We start from the raw sequence: 17,371 nt of genomic DNA, 5'->3' as shown, positions 1-17,371 counted from the left end.
GCAGAATTTCCCACCATTGCCATCAAAGAACATGACAAACATGGAACTCTTGACCTTCCTGCATGAGAAGAAGCTGGCAGAAATGTACCCCAACATGTGGGTTGCTCTGAAAATCTCTATTAAAAAGCACAAATAGAGAACTCTGTAGGATCCCCTTTTTTTGTAATATAGTTGTTAAAGTCATACTGGTTTGATATCTTGTTTTGTGCAGTGCCTTATTTATATTGTATTTTTAATTTATTTTATGCAACTTGTTGACACGTTTTATTTTGTGTTTATGTATGTAAAAAATATTGTATTTCATATGGCCCTGCGATGAGGTGGCGACTTGTCCAGGGTGTACCCCGCCTTCCGCCCGATTGTAGCTGAGATAGGCTCCAGCGACCCCCGCGACCCCAAAGGGAATAAGCGGTAGAAAATGGATGGATGGATATATTCATTTTTTATTTTTTGTATTCATTTATTTATTCTTTTTTTTTTTTTTTATCTTGTTAACTATTCTGATTGTTAATTTGCTTTCTTTAAGTAAAAAAAAAGGTCAAAGACAAAGCTATTCGGTTTCTTGTGAGTATATACACTTCACTGCCGATGTGGGGGGGCGCCACCTAAAATCTTGCCTAGGGCGCCAGATTGGTTAGGGCCGGGCCTGCTGTTGACATGCTACTAATTAGCATAGCGATGTTACATGGCTATTTAAACACCTCCAATTTTGTTAATGAAAACTACAACTAAGATGCACGCTACAATCAAACAGCTGGTGCCTTATAAGCACAATACTGACAGTATTAAGACTTTTTTGGCAGATTGAACCGACTTGCCATGAACTATACACGCAGAGCTGGGCAAATATTTCGACTCGGGGGCCACATTGAGAGAAAAAAATGTGTCTGGGGGCCAATGTGTATGTGTGTATAAATTATGTATACACATTTAGCTGTAAAAATCTGCTGTACAGTATGTGTAATTTTAAATGTGCTTTATAAATAAAGTTGATTTGATTTGATTTGATGTGTGTTTGGGTCCCCTTTTTCAGGAACACTAATGCCAAAAGTCACAATGTCCGATAGTTCTAAAAACGTTATGACAGAGCACCTAAAAAAAACGGAATGGAATTTTAAAATTTTTCACTGAATGGAACACCCAAAATGTACATTAAAATAAAGAAAGTTGGATTTACAATATTAACTATGAACAATAAAACACTGAATATTAACAATAGAGATGTCCGATAATGGCTTTTTTGCCGATATCCGATATTGTCCAACTCTTAATTACCGATTCTGATATCAACCGATACCGATATAAACAGTCGTGGAATTAACACATTATTATGCCTAATTTTGTTGTGATGCCCCACTGGATGCATTAAACAATGTAACAAGGTTTTCCAAAATAAATCAACTCAAGTTATGGAAAAAAATGCCAACATGGCATTGCCATATTTATTATTGAAGTCACAAAGTGCATTATTTTTTTTAACATGCCTCAAAACAGCAGCTTGGAATTTGGAACATACTCTCCCAAATTGAGGAGGTTGAAGTGGGCGGGGTAGGGGCGAGGGGGGCGGGTTTGAGGTGGGGGGTGAGGGGGTAACGGGGTGTGTATATTGTAGCGTCCCGGAAGAGTTAGTGCTGCAAGGGGTTCTGGGTATTTGTTCTGTTGTGTTTATGTTGTGTTACAGTGCGGATGTTCTCCCGAAATGTGTTTGTCATTCTTGTTTGGTGTGGGTTCTCAGTGTGGCGCATATTTGTAACAGTGTTAAAGTTGTTTATACGGACACCCTCAGTGTGACCTGTATGGCTGATGACCAAGTATGCATGCATTCACTTGTGTATGTGAAAAGCCGTAGGTATTATGTGATTATGCCGGCACGCAAAGGCAGTGCCTTTAAGGTCTATTGGCGCTCTGTACTTCTCCCTACGTCCGTGTACCACTCCATACAGCGGCGTTTTAAAAAGTCATACATTTTACTTTTTGAAACCGATACCGATAATTTCCGATATTATATTTTAAAGCATTTATCGGCCGATAATGGACATCCCTAATTAACAACATATGAACATTGCTCCTCTTTTACTTCTCAGACCAGATCCATGAACAAACAGCAAAATATGAATGCAAAGGGTAATTAACACCTACAATATGATATGTTATCACTTCTTTGCAGAAATTTGTTGTAAAAATTTGCTTCCGCATCTGTTGCAGACAATCAATCAATCAATCAATCAATGTTTATTTATATAGCCCTAAATCACAAGTGTCTCAAAGGGCTGCACAAGCCACAACGACATCCTCGGTACAGAGCCCACATAAGGGCAAGGAAAAACTCACCCCAGTGGGACGTCGATGTGAATGACTACCCGCGTTTCAGTCTGGCTGCTCTGAAAATAAACCCCGCCCACTCTGCTTTGTTCCTCGTCTGAGTTGCTGTGACGTAGATTACCGTGATAATTCAAAAGCGCAGATGTCAACCATTGAAATACTTTCTGTAGTTCAATACTTATGGAAATTTAAAAACAGCACTGCACATCATAATGGCGGCTACAGTTTTGATGTTAAATGTTTAAAAAAATTATGTAGACCGTCCGGCGGACCGGATTGAAAATCTTAATGGGCCGCATGTGGCCGTATTTTGCCCAGATCTGGTCTAACGTCTTGGACTTGCAACTGCAATTGAGACTCAAAAATGTCACAGTAAAAGAAGAAATAACAGCTGGACAGCAGTTGTCATAATTAGCTCATTTTTAAAAGTTGCTATAAAAAAAATTTGATTTGATTTTAAAAAACAACACACGAAAGTAGCAAAACTTGGTACCGTCGAATACCGGTATTGATTCCCCGGTACTGGGAATTGGTACCGTATTGGTTGAAATGTGAACGGTACCCATCCCTATGCACAACAATGTTGTACTGACTTTCAGTAGTGTGGAAAATGAGACTGCAGCAGTGAGGGACAAACAGTCGGAGAGACTCAGCGGGATGACACTGCAAACACACACACACACACACACACACACACACACAAGAAATAAGGAAGAGAGAATCATTTATCCAAACAAATTGAACTGAAATGATAATAACACACAACAGAGGGTGGATGCCTCTGCAGTAATTGAATGTGTGCATGAATGCATCGATTCAATAGCAATATGGTGTTTTTCTCAGTCACACACACACACACACACACACACACACACACACACACACACACACACACACACACACACACACACACACACACACACACACACACACACACACACACACACACACACACACACACCTTGGCGGCCGCCCTGCACATGTCAGCCACCATCCTGCCTGACACACAAGTCTCAAAGATGTTGGAGGTAGCAAAGTTGTACACCTTCTCCAAAGCCACCTAACGGCAACAAGGATAGAACAAGCGATCACAACACGACTGGCGGCCGTTAAGACAGCAAGTGTACATCTTGTGTGGCGCGTGTGTTACCATGTATATTTGTTTGGAGCACTGTGTGAGGACCGTGCTCACAGTGGAGGACAAGCCCAGCTCCACCAGGCTCTCCAGCTGGGTCTGAGTGTCCGTCTCCATCTCGTCTCTGGTCTGCTCCAAAGTGCTGCAGTCGATCAGAGCAAAGCACCTGCACACAAAAACACACCACGGTGGAATTTTGCGCTCAAGGGCCATTACGAGTGCATCATGAATTACTGCATGTGGCTCGAAGGTTGATTGCAAGTTAGCAAATGACCGTACAACATGTGATCAAAATGACTTAAAAATATGAGGAATCTAACAGGAATTCACAGCTATTATGAATTTGGTTTCTTTGTCTTTAAAAAAAAAAAAAAATATATATATATATATATATATATATATATATATATATATATATATATATATATATACACGGCATTTGTTGTTACCTGTCTAGAAACTGCAGAACGAAGTCCTCGAACTCAGCAGAAGCAAAACACAAGTCTTTTTCAACCTGAAAGACACGTTTTTTTTTTTCCTATGGTGAAGTTGGCTGATTGAATACCAAAATCAAAAGACAACATTTAAGAGTATGTACAGTATTCTGATTAGGAGGACTAACTTAATACATTTGTCCACACGCACATTCACTGTACAAACATACAGTACATATTAGAGATGCGCGGATAGGCAATTATTTCATCCGCAACCGCATCAGAAAGTCGTCAACCATCCGCCATCCACCCGATCTAACATTTAATCAGAACCGCATCCGCCCGCACCCGCCCGTTGTTATATATCTAATATAGACGATGTGAGGTTATAAAGCTTTTGCCTGTTAAAGAAAGGAGACTGATCCAATGCAGCACAGACATTCGCGTGCCACGCTGTCACGACCCAGACGCACACCAGTGCGCAATCATATGGGAGCCGCGCTGAGCGCACCTCCAAGTGCGTCTCGCTGCCGGCGACGGCCGGGTATGGGCCCGACGCTCCAGTGCCATCCATTTTCAGGGCTAGTTGATTCGGCAGGTGGGTTGTTACACACTCCTTAGCGGGTTCCGACTTCCATGGCCACCGTCCTGCTGTCTATATCAACCAGGGTGAGCCCCACCCCTTTCGTGAGCGCACTGCGCGCGGAGTGACCCCTGTTACGCGCCCCCGGCAACAGGGGTGGCGGGCAGGTAAGCTGCGCGGGCGGAGCGCGCGGAGTGACTCCTGTTACGAGCCCCCGGCCACGGGGGTGGCGGGCAGGTAAGCTGCTTACCTGCTGCGCGTGACGCCGGCCGTGGCGAAGGCGGACGAGGCGGGGTGTCGGTGCGGTGGGCGCGGTGGTGACCCTGGACGTGCGTCGGGCCCTTCTCGCGGATCGCCTCAGCTACGGCTCCCGGTGGGGCGAGGCGTCCCTTCTCCGCTCCGTAAAAGTGTCCATCTCTTCTTTTTTTTTCTTCTGTTGTGGCATATGCAGCAGGTGCCTGCTCGTTTTTCGTATGTGGGTAACAACATTTAACTATGTATATATATTTCCGAATTGGTTTAACTGCCACCCGCCTGAATCTATTTAAAATCTTTTTTCTTTTTTTTTTTCAACCGCCAGACCCGACCCGCGGATTAAATCAATTTTTTTTAAATTTCATCCGCCCGATCCGCGGATAATCCGCGGACTCCGCGGTTGTGCCCGCAAACCGCGCATCTCTAGTACATATACACATACTGTACATATACATGCATACACTCATGCATATAATCACGTTTCATCAAACATATATTAATATTGTTCCCATAGGGCAGGGGTCGGCAACCCAAAATGTTGAAAGAGCCATATTGGATCAAAAATACAAAAACAAATCTGTCTGGAGCCGCAAAAAATTAAAAGCCATATTACATACAGATAGCGTGTCATGAGATATAAATTGAATTAAGAGGACTTAAAGGAAACTAAATGACCTCAAATGTAGCTACAAATGAGGCATAATGATGCAATATGTACATATAGCTAGCCTAAATAGCATGTTAGCATCGATTAGCTTGCAGTCATGCAGTGACCAAATATGTCTGATTAGCACTCCACACAAGTCAAAAACATCAACAAAACTCACCTTTTCATGCACAACGTTGAAAGTTTGGTGGACAAAATGAGACAGAAAAAGAAGTGGCAAAAAACACGTCCTAGAAAGTCGGAGAAAGTTATACATGTAAACAAACTAAGGTGAGTTCAAGGACCGCCAAAATTGGTAGGACAAAACGGCGCTCGCCAAATACTCGAATCAGCATGTTTAATATAAACCGTGTGCTTTGTAACATTTAGGGAGGCTTGTGTCATGTTTGTTCTCCTACAGAAACCATATTAAAACAAAAAATAGATTTTTTTCCCCTCATCTTTTTCCATTTTTTAAAAAGCTCCAGAGAGCCACTAGAGCGGCGCTAAAGAGCCGCATGCGGCTCTAGAGCCGCGGGTTGCCGACCCCTGCCATAGGGTAAACTGGGTAACACACTGCACACTGACAAAGCTTAACCTATTGTTACTATAACAATCTACAAGGTGAATACAGTTTGCTTCTCTTTGTTGCCCTCCATTTATCTGCTTTCTTTTGTATTTCAAGTTATCATTATATATATATATATATATATATACATATATATATATATTTATATATATATATATATATATATATATATATATAGTTGCATTTGAAACAATTGTATTGTTGTAGAGGTAAATTATTGTTATTATTCATTATCAATAGTGTTATTTCTATTGGTATTTGTATTGCTCCATTTATAGTGTAATAATGCTCATTGTCATTTTTGTGTTAATATTTATTTCACTAACTGCTTATTTGCTATCCCTTTTACTATCATATTTGTACATCTCTAGATCAACTTCCGATCTAGTCGTCACTGGGCACTGAAATTTGGGAGTCTCCCGGGAAAATCGGGAGGTTGAAACCGAGACCGATAATTTCCGATATTACATTTTAAAGCATTTATCGGCCGATATTATCGGACATCTCTAGTTATCATCACTACTGTCTGATTCCAATCAATGCAAGTCATCAGAATCACATAATACATCAACTTATATTCTTGTCTTCATGAAAGAAAGGAATCTATATGTGTTAAACATGCTTGTATTATCATTAAACACCTTTAACTTGTTAACAAAAATGTCTCTTTCATAAATAAATACATAAAAATTATATATACATGAATGAGGTAGATCCCCTCGACTTGGTTAATTGAGAAGTAGCTCGCCTGCAGAAAAAGTGTGGCCACCCCTGTATTGAAGCATCCGTTGACTCGAAAGAACAGGCCTTGGTGGAATAAGTCCGCCCGGTGTAAACTGTGAGCAAACTGACTGATGGCGTACCTCAGAAAGATCAGTGTGTCGAGATGGCGCAGACGAACAATCGACCAAAGGCACCAGCGTGGTGAACGTGGTGATGAACTGGAACGTTATCTGGGAATAGCAACGTAATACAGAGGTGGTTATTTTTAGTCGCATGGTAAATCAAAAAGCGGGTGATGGATAATAAATACCACAATAGATATTTTTAACCAATATTTTACAGTCCAACTTTATCCAACATGAGAGATTCTACTATGAGGTCAAGTCCTTAACTCACCATGCACTTGCTGAAGTCATTGGGGTCCACGCCCGGCAGAGACCCCATGAGCAGCGGCAGCACATGCAGGCGGCCCTCCGGGTAACGGTCGCTGGGGGCGACCAGGCTACGCGCCATGCCGATCATGCAGCTGAGAGTGGCGGTGAGGGTGTGCGGCTCCGTCAGGGTCTCCATGGCTGCGTACGTCCTGTGGGACGCATCACCTGGGTTTAGTTTGGAAGAAGTCCCATAAACATGGCTGCGACTACCAGACGTACTTCTCCAGCACAGGTGGAATGGCGAGCTGCGGCGTCAGCAGAGCCAGGTTCTGGAGGGCGTAGGCGGCATCTGTGCAGCCCGTCTTACTGCAGGTTACCAGCAGGGGGCGCATGAAAACAAAAATGCCGAGAAACTGGTGAATTGACTGAGATTTGTTTTTATATTTCTGTGAAAAAAGACAAATTCCAAAAAGAAACCTTATTTACAAAAATAGTTAAATTTAAATTGTAAAGAGAATACTGGGTTCGTTAAAAATGAAAATGAGAGAATTATAAAAGAAACCTTTTTTGTATTGAGTAATTTTGCACAATAGAAAACTATACAACCATTGTTGGTATGAAAATCAGGTATAACAATTAATCATTGGCATTTTAGATTTTTTATTTTTATGGATTCATTGTTTTATTGATTAATTCCTGGTATTTTAGCTGTACGGTCTGTATTTTATTGTATCATTGATAATCAAATTAAGTATATATAAATGGTCATTTATTTCAGACCCAGGGGGATCCATATCACAGAAGAAAAAACATACTACAACAATAAAACACACATAAAAGAAATACAAGCAGAAATTAAATAAATAAAAACTTGTATATAAAATAATAATTAAAATAATAATAATTAAAATAAAAAAGTACTTATATTCCTGACTTTTTTGCAGATTTATTGTATATTTATAATTGCATGAGACCGGCGCCCAGTTTTCTAATGTGTGTGTGTAATCAATGTTTGTATTGTGCCTTTTTTCTATGAATTGTAAACACTGCTTTCCACCTGAAGATCCAAACAGCTTTTTTGATTGATTGATTGAAACTTTTATTAGTAGATTGCACAGTGCAGTACATATTCCGTACAATTGACCACTAAATGGTAACACCCGAATAAGTTTTTCAACTTGTTTAAGTCGGGGTCCACGTGAATCAATTCATGGTAAATAAAGTACTTGAACTAAATTGTAGCATCCTATTACTACATCTGTCCATTGAATCAAAAACAAAATGTATGTAGGCTTCTTTTTTAACTGTTAAACAAGGGATTGTCATATTTTTCCACTGAGGTACACGAACAGAAACATTTAAGAATGCAGGAAACCACTCTGGTATTCTTCACTTTTGGTTAAGTAAACATCAAACCTAAGTAGGTCAAAATATGATGAGCAGTTAAATATATTTAGAGAAAAAAACTGTCTACTGTACATCTCTGCTTTCTGTTATAGATGACAAAGAAAATACCATATTGACTAGGGATGTCCGATAATGGCTTTTTTGCCGATATCCGATATTCTGATATTGTCCAACTCTTAATTACCGATACCGATATCAACTGATATCGATATATACAGTCGTGGAATTAACACATTATTATGCCTAATTTGGACAACCAGGTATGGTGAAGATAAGGTCCTTTTTAAAAATAATAATCAAATAAAATAAGATAAATAAATTAAAAACATTTTCTTGAATAAAAAAAGAAATAAAACAATATAAAAACAGTTACATAGAAACTAGTAATGAATGAAAATGAGTCAAATTAACTGTTAAAGGTTAGTACTATTAGTGGACCAGCAGCACGCACAATCATGTGTGCTTACGACTTTAAGGTTTTACTACTTACGTATAAAATACTACACGGTCTAGCTCCGTCCTATCTTGCCGATTGTATTGTACCATATGTCCCGGCAAGAAATCTGCGTTCAAAGAACTCCGGCTTATTAGTGATTCCCAGAGCCCAAAAAAAGTCTGCGGGCTATAGAGCGTTTTCTTCCAGTACTATTGAATGCCCTCCCGGTAACTTGTTAGAGATGCTACCTCAGTAGAAGCATTTAAGTCCCGTCTCAAAACTCATTTGTATACTCTAGCCTTTAAATAGCCCCCTTTTTTTTAGACCAGTTGATCTGCCGTTTCTTTTCTTTTCTCCTCTGCTCCCCCTATCCCTTGTGGAAGGGGAGACACACAGGTCCGGTGGCCATGGATGGGGTGCTGGCTGTCCGGGGTCGGGACCCGGGGTGGACCGCTCGCCTGTGTATCGGTTGGGAACATCTCTGCGCTGCTGACCCGTCTCCGCTCGGGATGGTTTCCTGCTGACCCACTGTGGACTGGACTCTTACTGTTATGCTGGATCCACTATGGACTGTACTCTCACAATATTATGTCAGACCCACTCGACATCCATTGCATTCGGTCTCCCTAGAGGGGGGGGGTTACCCACATATGCGGTCCTCTCCAAGGTTTCTCATAGTCATTCACATCGACGTCCCACTGGGGTGAGTTTTTCCTTGCCCTTATGTGGGTTCTGTACCGAGGATGTCGTTGTGGCTTGTGCAGCCCTTTGAGACACTTGTGATTTAGGGCTATATAAATAAACATTGATTGATTGATGATATCCCTTGCAGACTGTATTGATATATATTGATATATAATGTAGGAACCAGAATATTAATAACAGAAAGAAACAACCCTTTTGTGTGAATGAGTGTAAATGGGGGAGGGAGGTTTTTGGGTTGGTGATACACTAATTGTAAGTGTATCTTGTGTTTTTTATGTTGATTTCATTTTTTTTAAAAAAATAAAAAATAAAAAAAGATACCGATAATAAAAAAAAGGATACCGATAATTTCCGATATTACATTTTAAAGCATTTATCGGCCGATAATATCGGCAGGCCGATATTATTGGACATCTCTAATATTGACCCAAATATGCATAATCGTCATCAGTGGGATTTTGTAACATTCAAGAGTTTAAGGTTTTGCTTGTAACATTTAAGTTTTTACATTTTAAGGATATCATTCATACTCTTTTGTAATGTTCTGTAGCAGACCAATGGGAAAACAAATGGTGTTCAACCATGGTATAAATGAAGTACCTGAACATGGCCAGCAGGGCGGCGCCAGTGAGACTGCGCGTGAACTCCTGCAGGTCTTCGTCCGTCAGCCTCTGAGATTCTGGCACCAGCGTGATCCAGCCGGGAGCGGCGTGACGCTCGCGGTGGACGCGGCGCACCACGCTGGCCGGCAGACGCTGGAGCAAGCGCATGAGTCGAGACTGCGGACACACGCGCGCATCTTTAGCGTTATCGCCCAGAGGCAGACGCACGCTGCCTGCAAAGCCTGTGCATTCTATTATGGTGTTGAAGGCGAGCCAAGTCTTGAATGACAGGTTATAAATCAAACAAGAGCAACAAAACAGCCATGGAAGGAGTGAGGGAGTGAGTGAGGGAGACGCTGACCTGCCAGCGGCCATGATTGGAGGGATGATAAAAGGAGGCGATGCTGTTGAAGAGGCAGGTCAACTCTTTCTGTGCAGGATTCCCTGGTCCACCCTGGTCCAGATGACCGAAATCCGCAAACACAACACACACACACACACACACACACACACACACAGGTTATCATTTGGAATGGGGACCAAGTTTTTGATCATCACTTGTGGGGACTTTCTACAGGTTGTGGAGGCATAAAAAAAAATAGGTAAAATGTCCACTGCCCAGTTAGCTCATACACGTCTTTAAATCTCTGGATTGATGAAATAATGTGCTGATCATTCTTACTGGGGAAAAAGAGTTCATATGGTTCATGGGGATCAAATTTAAATAATTTTGCATAATTCACACAAATTTGTAAGTGACTACTGAGGACCATTTAAAAAAAAGATAAGTTCAAATGAAATATGACATGATCCTCAGTATACAGCACTACAGCTGTCCTCTTATAGGAGGTTTCACCACTTAAATGTTAAAGCAAATCCTGCATCTTCTGTGACATTACTGAAAACTGCTATTTAGCAGTAATGAAGTTGTCTGCAACTCCAACTACCAAATATAGAAGGATGGAACATTCTGAATGTGAATCATACTTTAAGGTAATAATGTTTTATAATCATGCTGTATGAAAATGTCATCCTAAGAAAAAATCAGAAAGAAAAAAAATCACTTAGGCATCTTCAGAATGGATCTGACTATCATTTAAAAAGGTTTCCCTATAGGGGACCTGTTTTTTTGTCCCCATACCGTCAGAGGTCCCCCAAAGGTGTAAACAGAGCGATGTCCCCATTAAGTAAGCATTCCCTGAACACACACACACACACACACACACACACACACACACACACACACACACACACACACACACACACACACACACACACACACACACACAAATATGACAGGGAGGGACAAGCTGTAAAAATGGATTATTAATCTACTTGTTCATTTACTGTTAATATCCGGTTATTTTCTTTTAACATGTTCTATCTACACTTCTGTTAAAATATAATACCGTATTTTTCAGAGTATAAGTCACACCGGCCGAAAATGCATAATAAAGAAGGAAAAAAACATATATAAGTCGCACTGGAGTATAAGTTGCATTTTTGGGGGAAATGTATTTGATAAAAGCCAACACCAAGAATAGACATTTGAAAGGCAATTTAAAATAAATAAAGAATAGTGAACAACAGGCTGAATAAGTGCACGTTATATGAGGCATAAATAACCAACTGGTATGTTAACGTAACATATTATGGTAAGAGTCATTCAAATAACTATAACATATAGAACATGCTATACGTTTACCAAACAATCTGTCACTCCTAATCGCTAAATCCCATGAAATCTTATACGTCTAGTCCAGAGGTGCTCATTACGTCGATCGCGAGCTACCGGTCGATCTCGGAGGGTGTGTCAGTCGATCACCAGCCAGGCATTAAAAAAATAGTTCTAAAAATGAGCGATCATAAATCTTCACTATGACGTCACTTTCGTCACTTGATTGACATTCACGGCACCCGAGGGTCTTCTGAGATGACGCTGGCTGCTGCCAGCTCATTAAAATTACCGACTGGAAGGCGAGAAACACTTTATTTCAACAGACTCTGGCGCCGTACCTGTCGTCAAAACTCCAAAGACCGACTGCACAGTTGCACAGTTGCGCTAACAAAATAAGAGTCTCAAAAAGCTGGCGTGCACAAGCTAGCAAGCTACGGAGTTTGCCGACAATGTATTTCTTGTAAAGTGTATACAAAGGAGTACGGAAGCTGAACAAATAAGATGCCAAAAACCAACCACTTTCATGTGGTATTGGACAGAATGGAGGACTTTTTTTCTCCTCCATTCGAAAATGCGGACATCAGCACCACTGTCTGATTCCAATCAATGCAAGTCATCAGAATCAGGTAATACACCAACTTATATTCTTGTCTTCATGAAAGAAAGGAATCTATATGTGTTAAACATGCTTGTATTATCTTTAAACACCTTTAACTTATTAACAATATTAACTATATGTGTTAAACATGCTTGTATTATCTTTAAACACCTTTAACTCGTTAACAATATTAACTATATGTGTTAAACATGCTTGTATTATCTTTAAACACCTTTAAGTTGTTAACAATATTAACTATATGTATTAAATATGCGTGTATTATCATTAAACACCTTTAATTTTTTAACAATATTAACTATATGTGTTAAACATGCTTTCATTATCTTTAAACACCTTCTACTTGTTAACAATATTAACTATATGTATTAAACATACTTGTATTATCATTAAACACCTTTAATTTTTTTAACAATATTAACTATATGTGTTAAACATGCTTGCATTATCATTAAACACCTTTAACTTGTTAACAAAAACACATATTTCATAAATAAGTAAATATAAATTATATATATGAATGAATGAGGTAGATCACCACGACTTGATCAATTGAAAAGTAGCTCGCCTGCAGAAAAAGTGTGAGCACCCCTGCTTACGTGAATGAGCTAAATAATATTATTTGATATTTTACGCTAATGTGTTAATCATTTCACACATAAGTCGCTCCTGAGTATAAGTCGCACCCCCGGCCAAACTATGAAAAAAACTGTGACTTATAGTCCCAAAAATACGGTAATCACTTATTCTTCTGTTGTTTGGATACTTAACATTAGTTTTGGATGATAACACAAATTTAAGTATCGATCCAATACCAAGTAGTTACAGGATCATACAATGGTCATAACTTAAGTCCTCATCTGTCCAGGGACGTATTTCCTGAGTTTATAAACCTAATTAAACATTTTTTCAAAGAAAATAGATTGTGTGATGCTAAAAAATATCAATGTAATCATAGTAGTATCGACTAGATACGCTCCTGTACTTGGTATCATTACAGCATACCTGCCAACTTTTGAAATCAGAAAAACCTAGTAGCCAGGGTCCAGGGGCCGCAGGCCCCGGTAGGTCCAGGACAAAGTCCTGGTGGGGGTTCAAGCTTCGCCCCCCGACGCAAAATGATTATTAGCATTCAGACAGGTTAAAATGTTGCTAAAACCATCACTTTTCTATCAGTCACAGTGACTTTTCAAAACAAAAATATTACAGCAAAAATCATATGTTTATTCTGTAAGCTAACTTCAATAGTTTGAAATTATTTTGACAGTTAATGCCAGTTATCCTGTCAACCTTTCACAAGACTTCAATTTGTTAATTGAAAGTATAAACAGTATAAACACTTTTTACAGTAAACAAATGGTAAAACAGTACTAAACAATTCCATTAAAAAAAAAATTGGTGTCATTATTAACTTTCTGTCCAAGCTTGTATAATCTACTGCCTTGTTCAATTGTATAAAATATTCTGTGCCTAAAATTCACATTTCTATCACAATTATCATACTGTAAACATGGTAAGCTAACTTCATTAAAATTAATAGTCCTGTCAATAGCATGGAATTACAATTCAAATGTAGTTTTTTTGTAAGCCTTTCAAAAGAATTCAAAATATGAAAAATTCATGAAAATTAATTTAAGCCATCAGACACTTGAAAAGTGGCACATCACATCTCTAATGTAATCATTTTAACTTTTCAACAGAAATAGCACTGCAAAAATATTAAGGACATACTTCTGTATTTTGGTAGTTATGCTGTCAACATTTAACAAGATTTCTTCAACTTGGACTTGAAAGCATAAATAGTATAAACACTTTTAACAGTATAACAGTACTAAACAATTCCAATAGATAACATTGGTGTCATTACCTTTTTGTGGCTAAAATCCGAAAAACGTTGAAAGTTTTCCACTTGTATCGCTAGCAACGGCATTAGACTTGTGTTTTTTTGTCCAAACGTGGTCTTTTACATGCTAATTCCTCCTTGTCCGATCGAAAAATCTTGTCTGCACAAGGTGCAATTCGCGTAGTTTTCACCCTTTTTGAAACGGATAATTATTCCCGGATAGGCTTTTGAATATTCTTCACGGAATGACTGCAGTTTTCTTTTCGGTTTAAGACTCGTTTGCGATTTTTCTCCGGCTGATTCCATGATCGTTCGCTCGTTTGGAAACAATGGCAACAGGTGCCTCGTGCTTGGCAGCGGTGCTATAAATAGCCTCGCGCATTTTAAAAAAATATTTTTTTTTAATTAATGAAAAACCGTATTTTTTATCACTGCAACCGTAACCCGGAATAGGTTGATGAAAACCGTACTAATTACGGGAAAACCGGAGTAGTTGGCAGGTATGTTACAGTGAATGTTAGTTGTAGATCCACCCATGTTGTTTGTTTACATTGTGACGCCAGTGAGCTACGGTGTGTAGTGAAGCCTGTTTAGCTATTCCTCTTCCTGCAGGGATGATACTTGTAAGAAACTTACTTTATTTATCGCCATTGAGACAAGGATTAGTGATTTAGAAGTAGCTAAAACACTGCCGACTGCGGATGGAAGTTTCCGGTTTTTCACGGGACACATTTCCGGTGTTTTTGCACTCGTGAGCCACGGATGAGGAGATGCTGCTCCGTTATTGATTGAAGTAAAGTCTGAATGTCATTAAAACAGTTAGCTCCGTCTTTAGACACGTCTTCCACTCCTGTCCTTGCACGCTACACCGCTACAACAAAGATGACGGGGAGAAGACGCTGCCGAAGGCGAGCCAGGTAAATAAGACCACCCACAAAACGGCGCATCCTGAAGCGGCTTGTAAAACATAATTTATGCAACATTTTGACCAAAGAACCACCATGACATGTTATGTAGACCACAAGGAAGTCTTTTACATTTAGAAAAAAAAAAAAAAAGACCCCTTTATAGCGCCCTATAATCCGGTGCGCCTTTTGTATGAAAATAGACCTGACTAGACCCACTCATCGGCAGTGTGCCTTATAATCTGGTGCGCCCTATGGTCCGGAAAATACTGTAAAACAAAAATATATGGACCCCCATCTCTGTAAGCTAAAAAAATACCTACATAAATATTGAACATGCATTTTTTTCCCAGCCGGAAAAACAAGGTCGGACGTTGCAATCACACCATTCTCACTTTTTCGGTCGCACAATCTGATTAGAAGCTTAAATATTACCACATGGTGACATGGTAATCATATTTTTGTCCTCCTTATTTTTGTTACTTTCTAACTGGCGAGGCTCTCTGTTGGTGCTTCCTGTGTGTGCGGTCTCGCTAAGTCGCTCTCCGCCCACCGAGACAAAGATAGTGGATGACCTAAAAATAAGGCTCCCTGCTTTTAGTTAATCCTACTGGTTAAGGAACGTGCTCAGGTGCTGAGAGTGATGCACAGAGTGAGACCTCTTTCTCCATGTTTGAAGCGAGAGACAAATAAACGCAAGGCTCAATAATTCCGATTGGCAAACATGTCTGTCACTAAAACGCCTCTTGCGGTTATGTAATCACACAAATTAAAATCTCTATGTTGATTAATCGTGCAGCCCTAGCTACAGTAGCAAGTTTTTAATTGTGATGAGAACAGACTTTTCTGGAAAAAAATGCCAAAGCGGACTTGTTTCACAGCGAGGTAAAAGACTACCTCTCGTTCAGCAGCGCCTCTTTCAAGAATCCACACACCGCTTACCCCCGTTTCCTTTCTCTCCTCTCGTAAGCTGAAGTAAGTGGATTTTACTTTTTTCAGTGTTTATTAGTGTATCAATACGGTTGTCAAAGTTAATGATTTGGGGGATTTCTGATTATTTGTGTGTGCAACAAAGGGACTTCTGTGTGTGTGTGCACCTGTGTTGGCAGAGCCGCACATACAGCACAGTTCAGTTTGCTGTTATTGTTTAAGCTTGTTAATAAAGAGATAGTTAATTCATCACCTCCTTCTTATGTTTGTTTGATATGCTGTCTAGCACGCATGTGTCAAACTCAAAGCCTGGAGGCCAGATGTGGCCCACCACATCATTTTATATGGCCGCCTACGCCTGGAAATACTATGCATGAATAAAGTACTTTATCTTTTCTTACTAAATGTATTCTTTCCGTTTTGACCGTAAAAAATAAATTTATAGCATGCAATTGCATATATTTGTACGGAGCCCCTAAAGGGACATGGGGGAATTTATTTTTTTTAGATATGTATCTCGAGTACACGAGAAACTTTTGCGTGAGCACGAGATAGTTTCTCGTGTGCACGAGATACATATCTAAAAATAAAAATTCTCCCATGTCCTTCTAGGGGCTCCGTATATTTGTATTCAATAATATCTAATAATGTAACAAAAACTATATTATTATTAGGGATGTCCGATAATATCGGACTGCCGATATTATCGGCCGATAAATGCTTTAAAATGTAATATCGTAAATTATCGGTATCTGTTTCAAAATTATCGGTATCGGTTACAAAATTAAAATGTATGACTTTTTAAAACGCCGCTGTAGGGAGAGGTACAGAGCGCCAATAAACCTTAAAGGCACTGCCTTTGCGTGCCGGTCCAGTCCCATAATATCTACGGCTTTTCACACACACAAGTGAATGCCACGCATACTTGGTCAACAGCCATACAGGTCACACTGAGGGTGGCCGTATAAACAACTTTAACACTGTTACAAATATGCGCCACACTGTGAACCCACACCAAGAATGACAAACACATTTCGGGAGAACATCCGCACCGTAACACAACATAAAAAAATACCCAGAACCCCTTGCAGCACTAACTCTTCCGGGACGCTACAATATACACCCCCCCCCCACACACACACACCTCAACCTCCTCATGCTCTCTCAGGGAGAGCATGTCTCAAATTC

At 39.8% G+C, this 17,371-nt stretch overlaps 1 protein-coding gene across 1 annotated transcript in view; it reads right to left on the bottom strand.

Annotated features, from left to right (window-relative positions):
• LOC133577852 (proteasome activator complex subunit 4B-like) overlaps nucleotides 1-17,371 on the bottom strand; it is a 114,630-nt gene that overhangs the window by 75,431 nt on the left and 21,828 nt on the right. Inside the window, exons 9-17 of the mRNA XM_061931927.1 lie at nucleotides 10,573-10,665; nucleotides 10,210-10,388; nucleotides 7,341-7,427; nucleotides 7,084-7,270; nucleotides 6,828-6,917; nucleotides 3,907-3,971; nucleotides 3,473-3,623; nucleotides 3,284-3,382; nucleotides 2,916-2,985 (exon numbers count right to left, since the gene is read on the bottom strand). Coding sequence (XP_061787911.1) covers nucleotides 2,916-2,985; nucleotides 3,284-3,382; nucleotides 3,473-3,623; nucleotides 3,907-3,971; nucleotides 6,828-6,917; nucleotides 7,084-7,270; nucleotides 7,341-7,427; nucleotides 10,210-10,388; nucleotides 10,573-10,665 — 1,021 coding nt within the window. The remainder of the gene's footprint in view (nucleotides 1-2,915; nucleotides 2,986-3,283; nucleotides 3,383-3,472; nucleotides 3,624-3,906; nucleotides 3,972-6,827; nucleotides 6,918-7,083; nucleotides 7,271-7,340; nucleotides 7,428-10,209; nucleotides 10,389-10,572; nucleotides 10,666-17,371) is intronic.

The sequence above is a fragment of the Nerophis lumbriciformis genome, linkage group LG39, assembly GCF_033978685.3.
Source record: "Nerophis lumbriciformis linkage group LG39, RoL_Nlum_v2.1, whole genome shotgun sequence".
In the NCBI taxonomy this organism is placed as follows: Eukaryota; Metazoa; Chordata; class Actinopteri; order Syngnathiformes; family Syngnathidae; genus Nerophis; species Nerophis lumbriciformis.
Note: the sequence above shows the minus strand (reverse complement) of the source record. Positions and strands in the feature narration are given on the sequence as shown.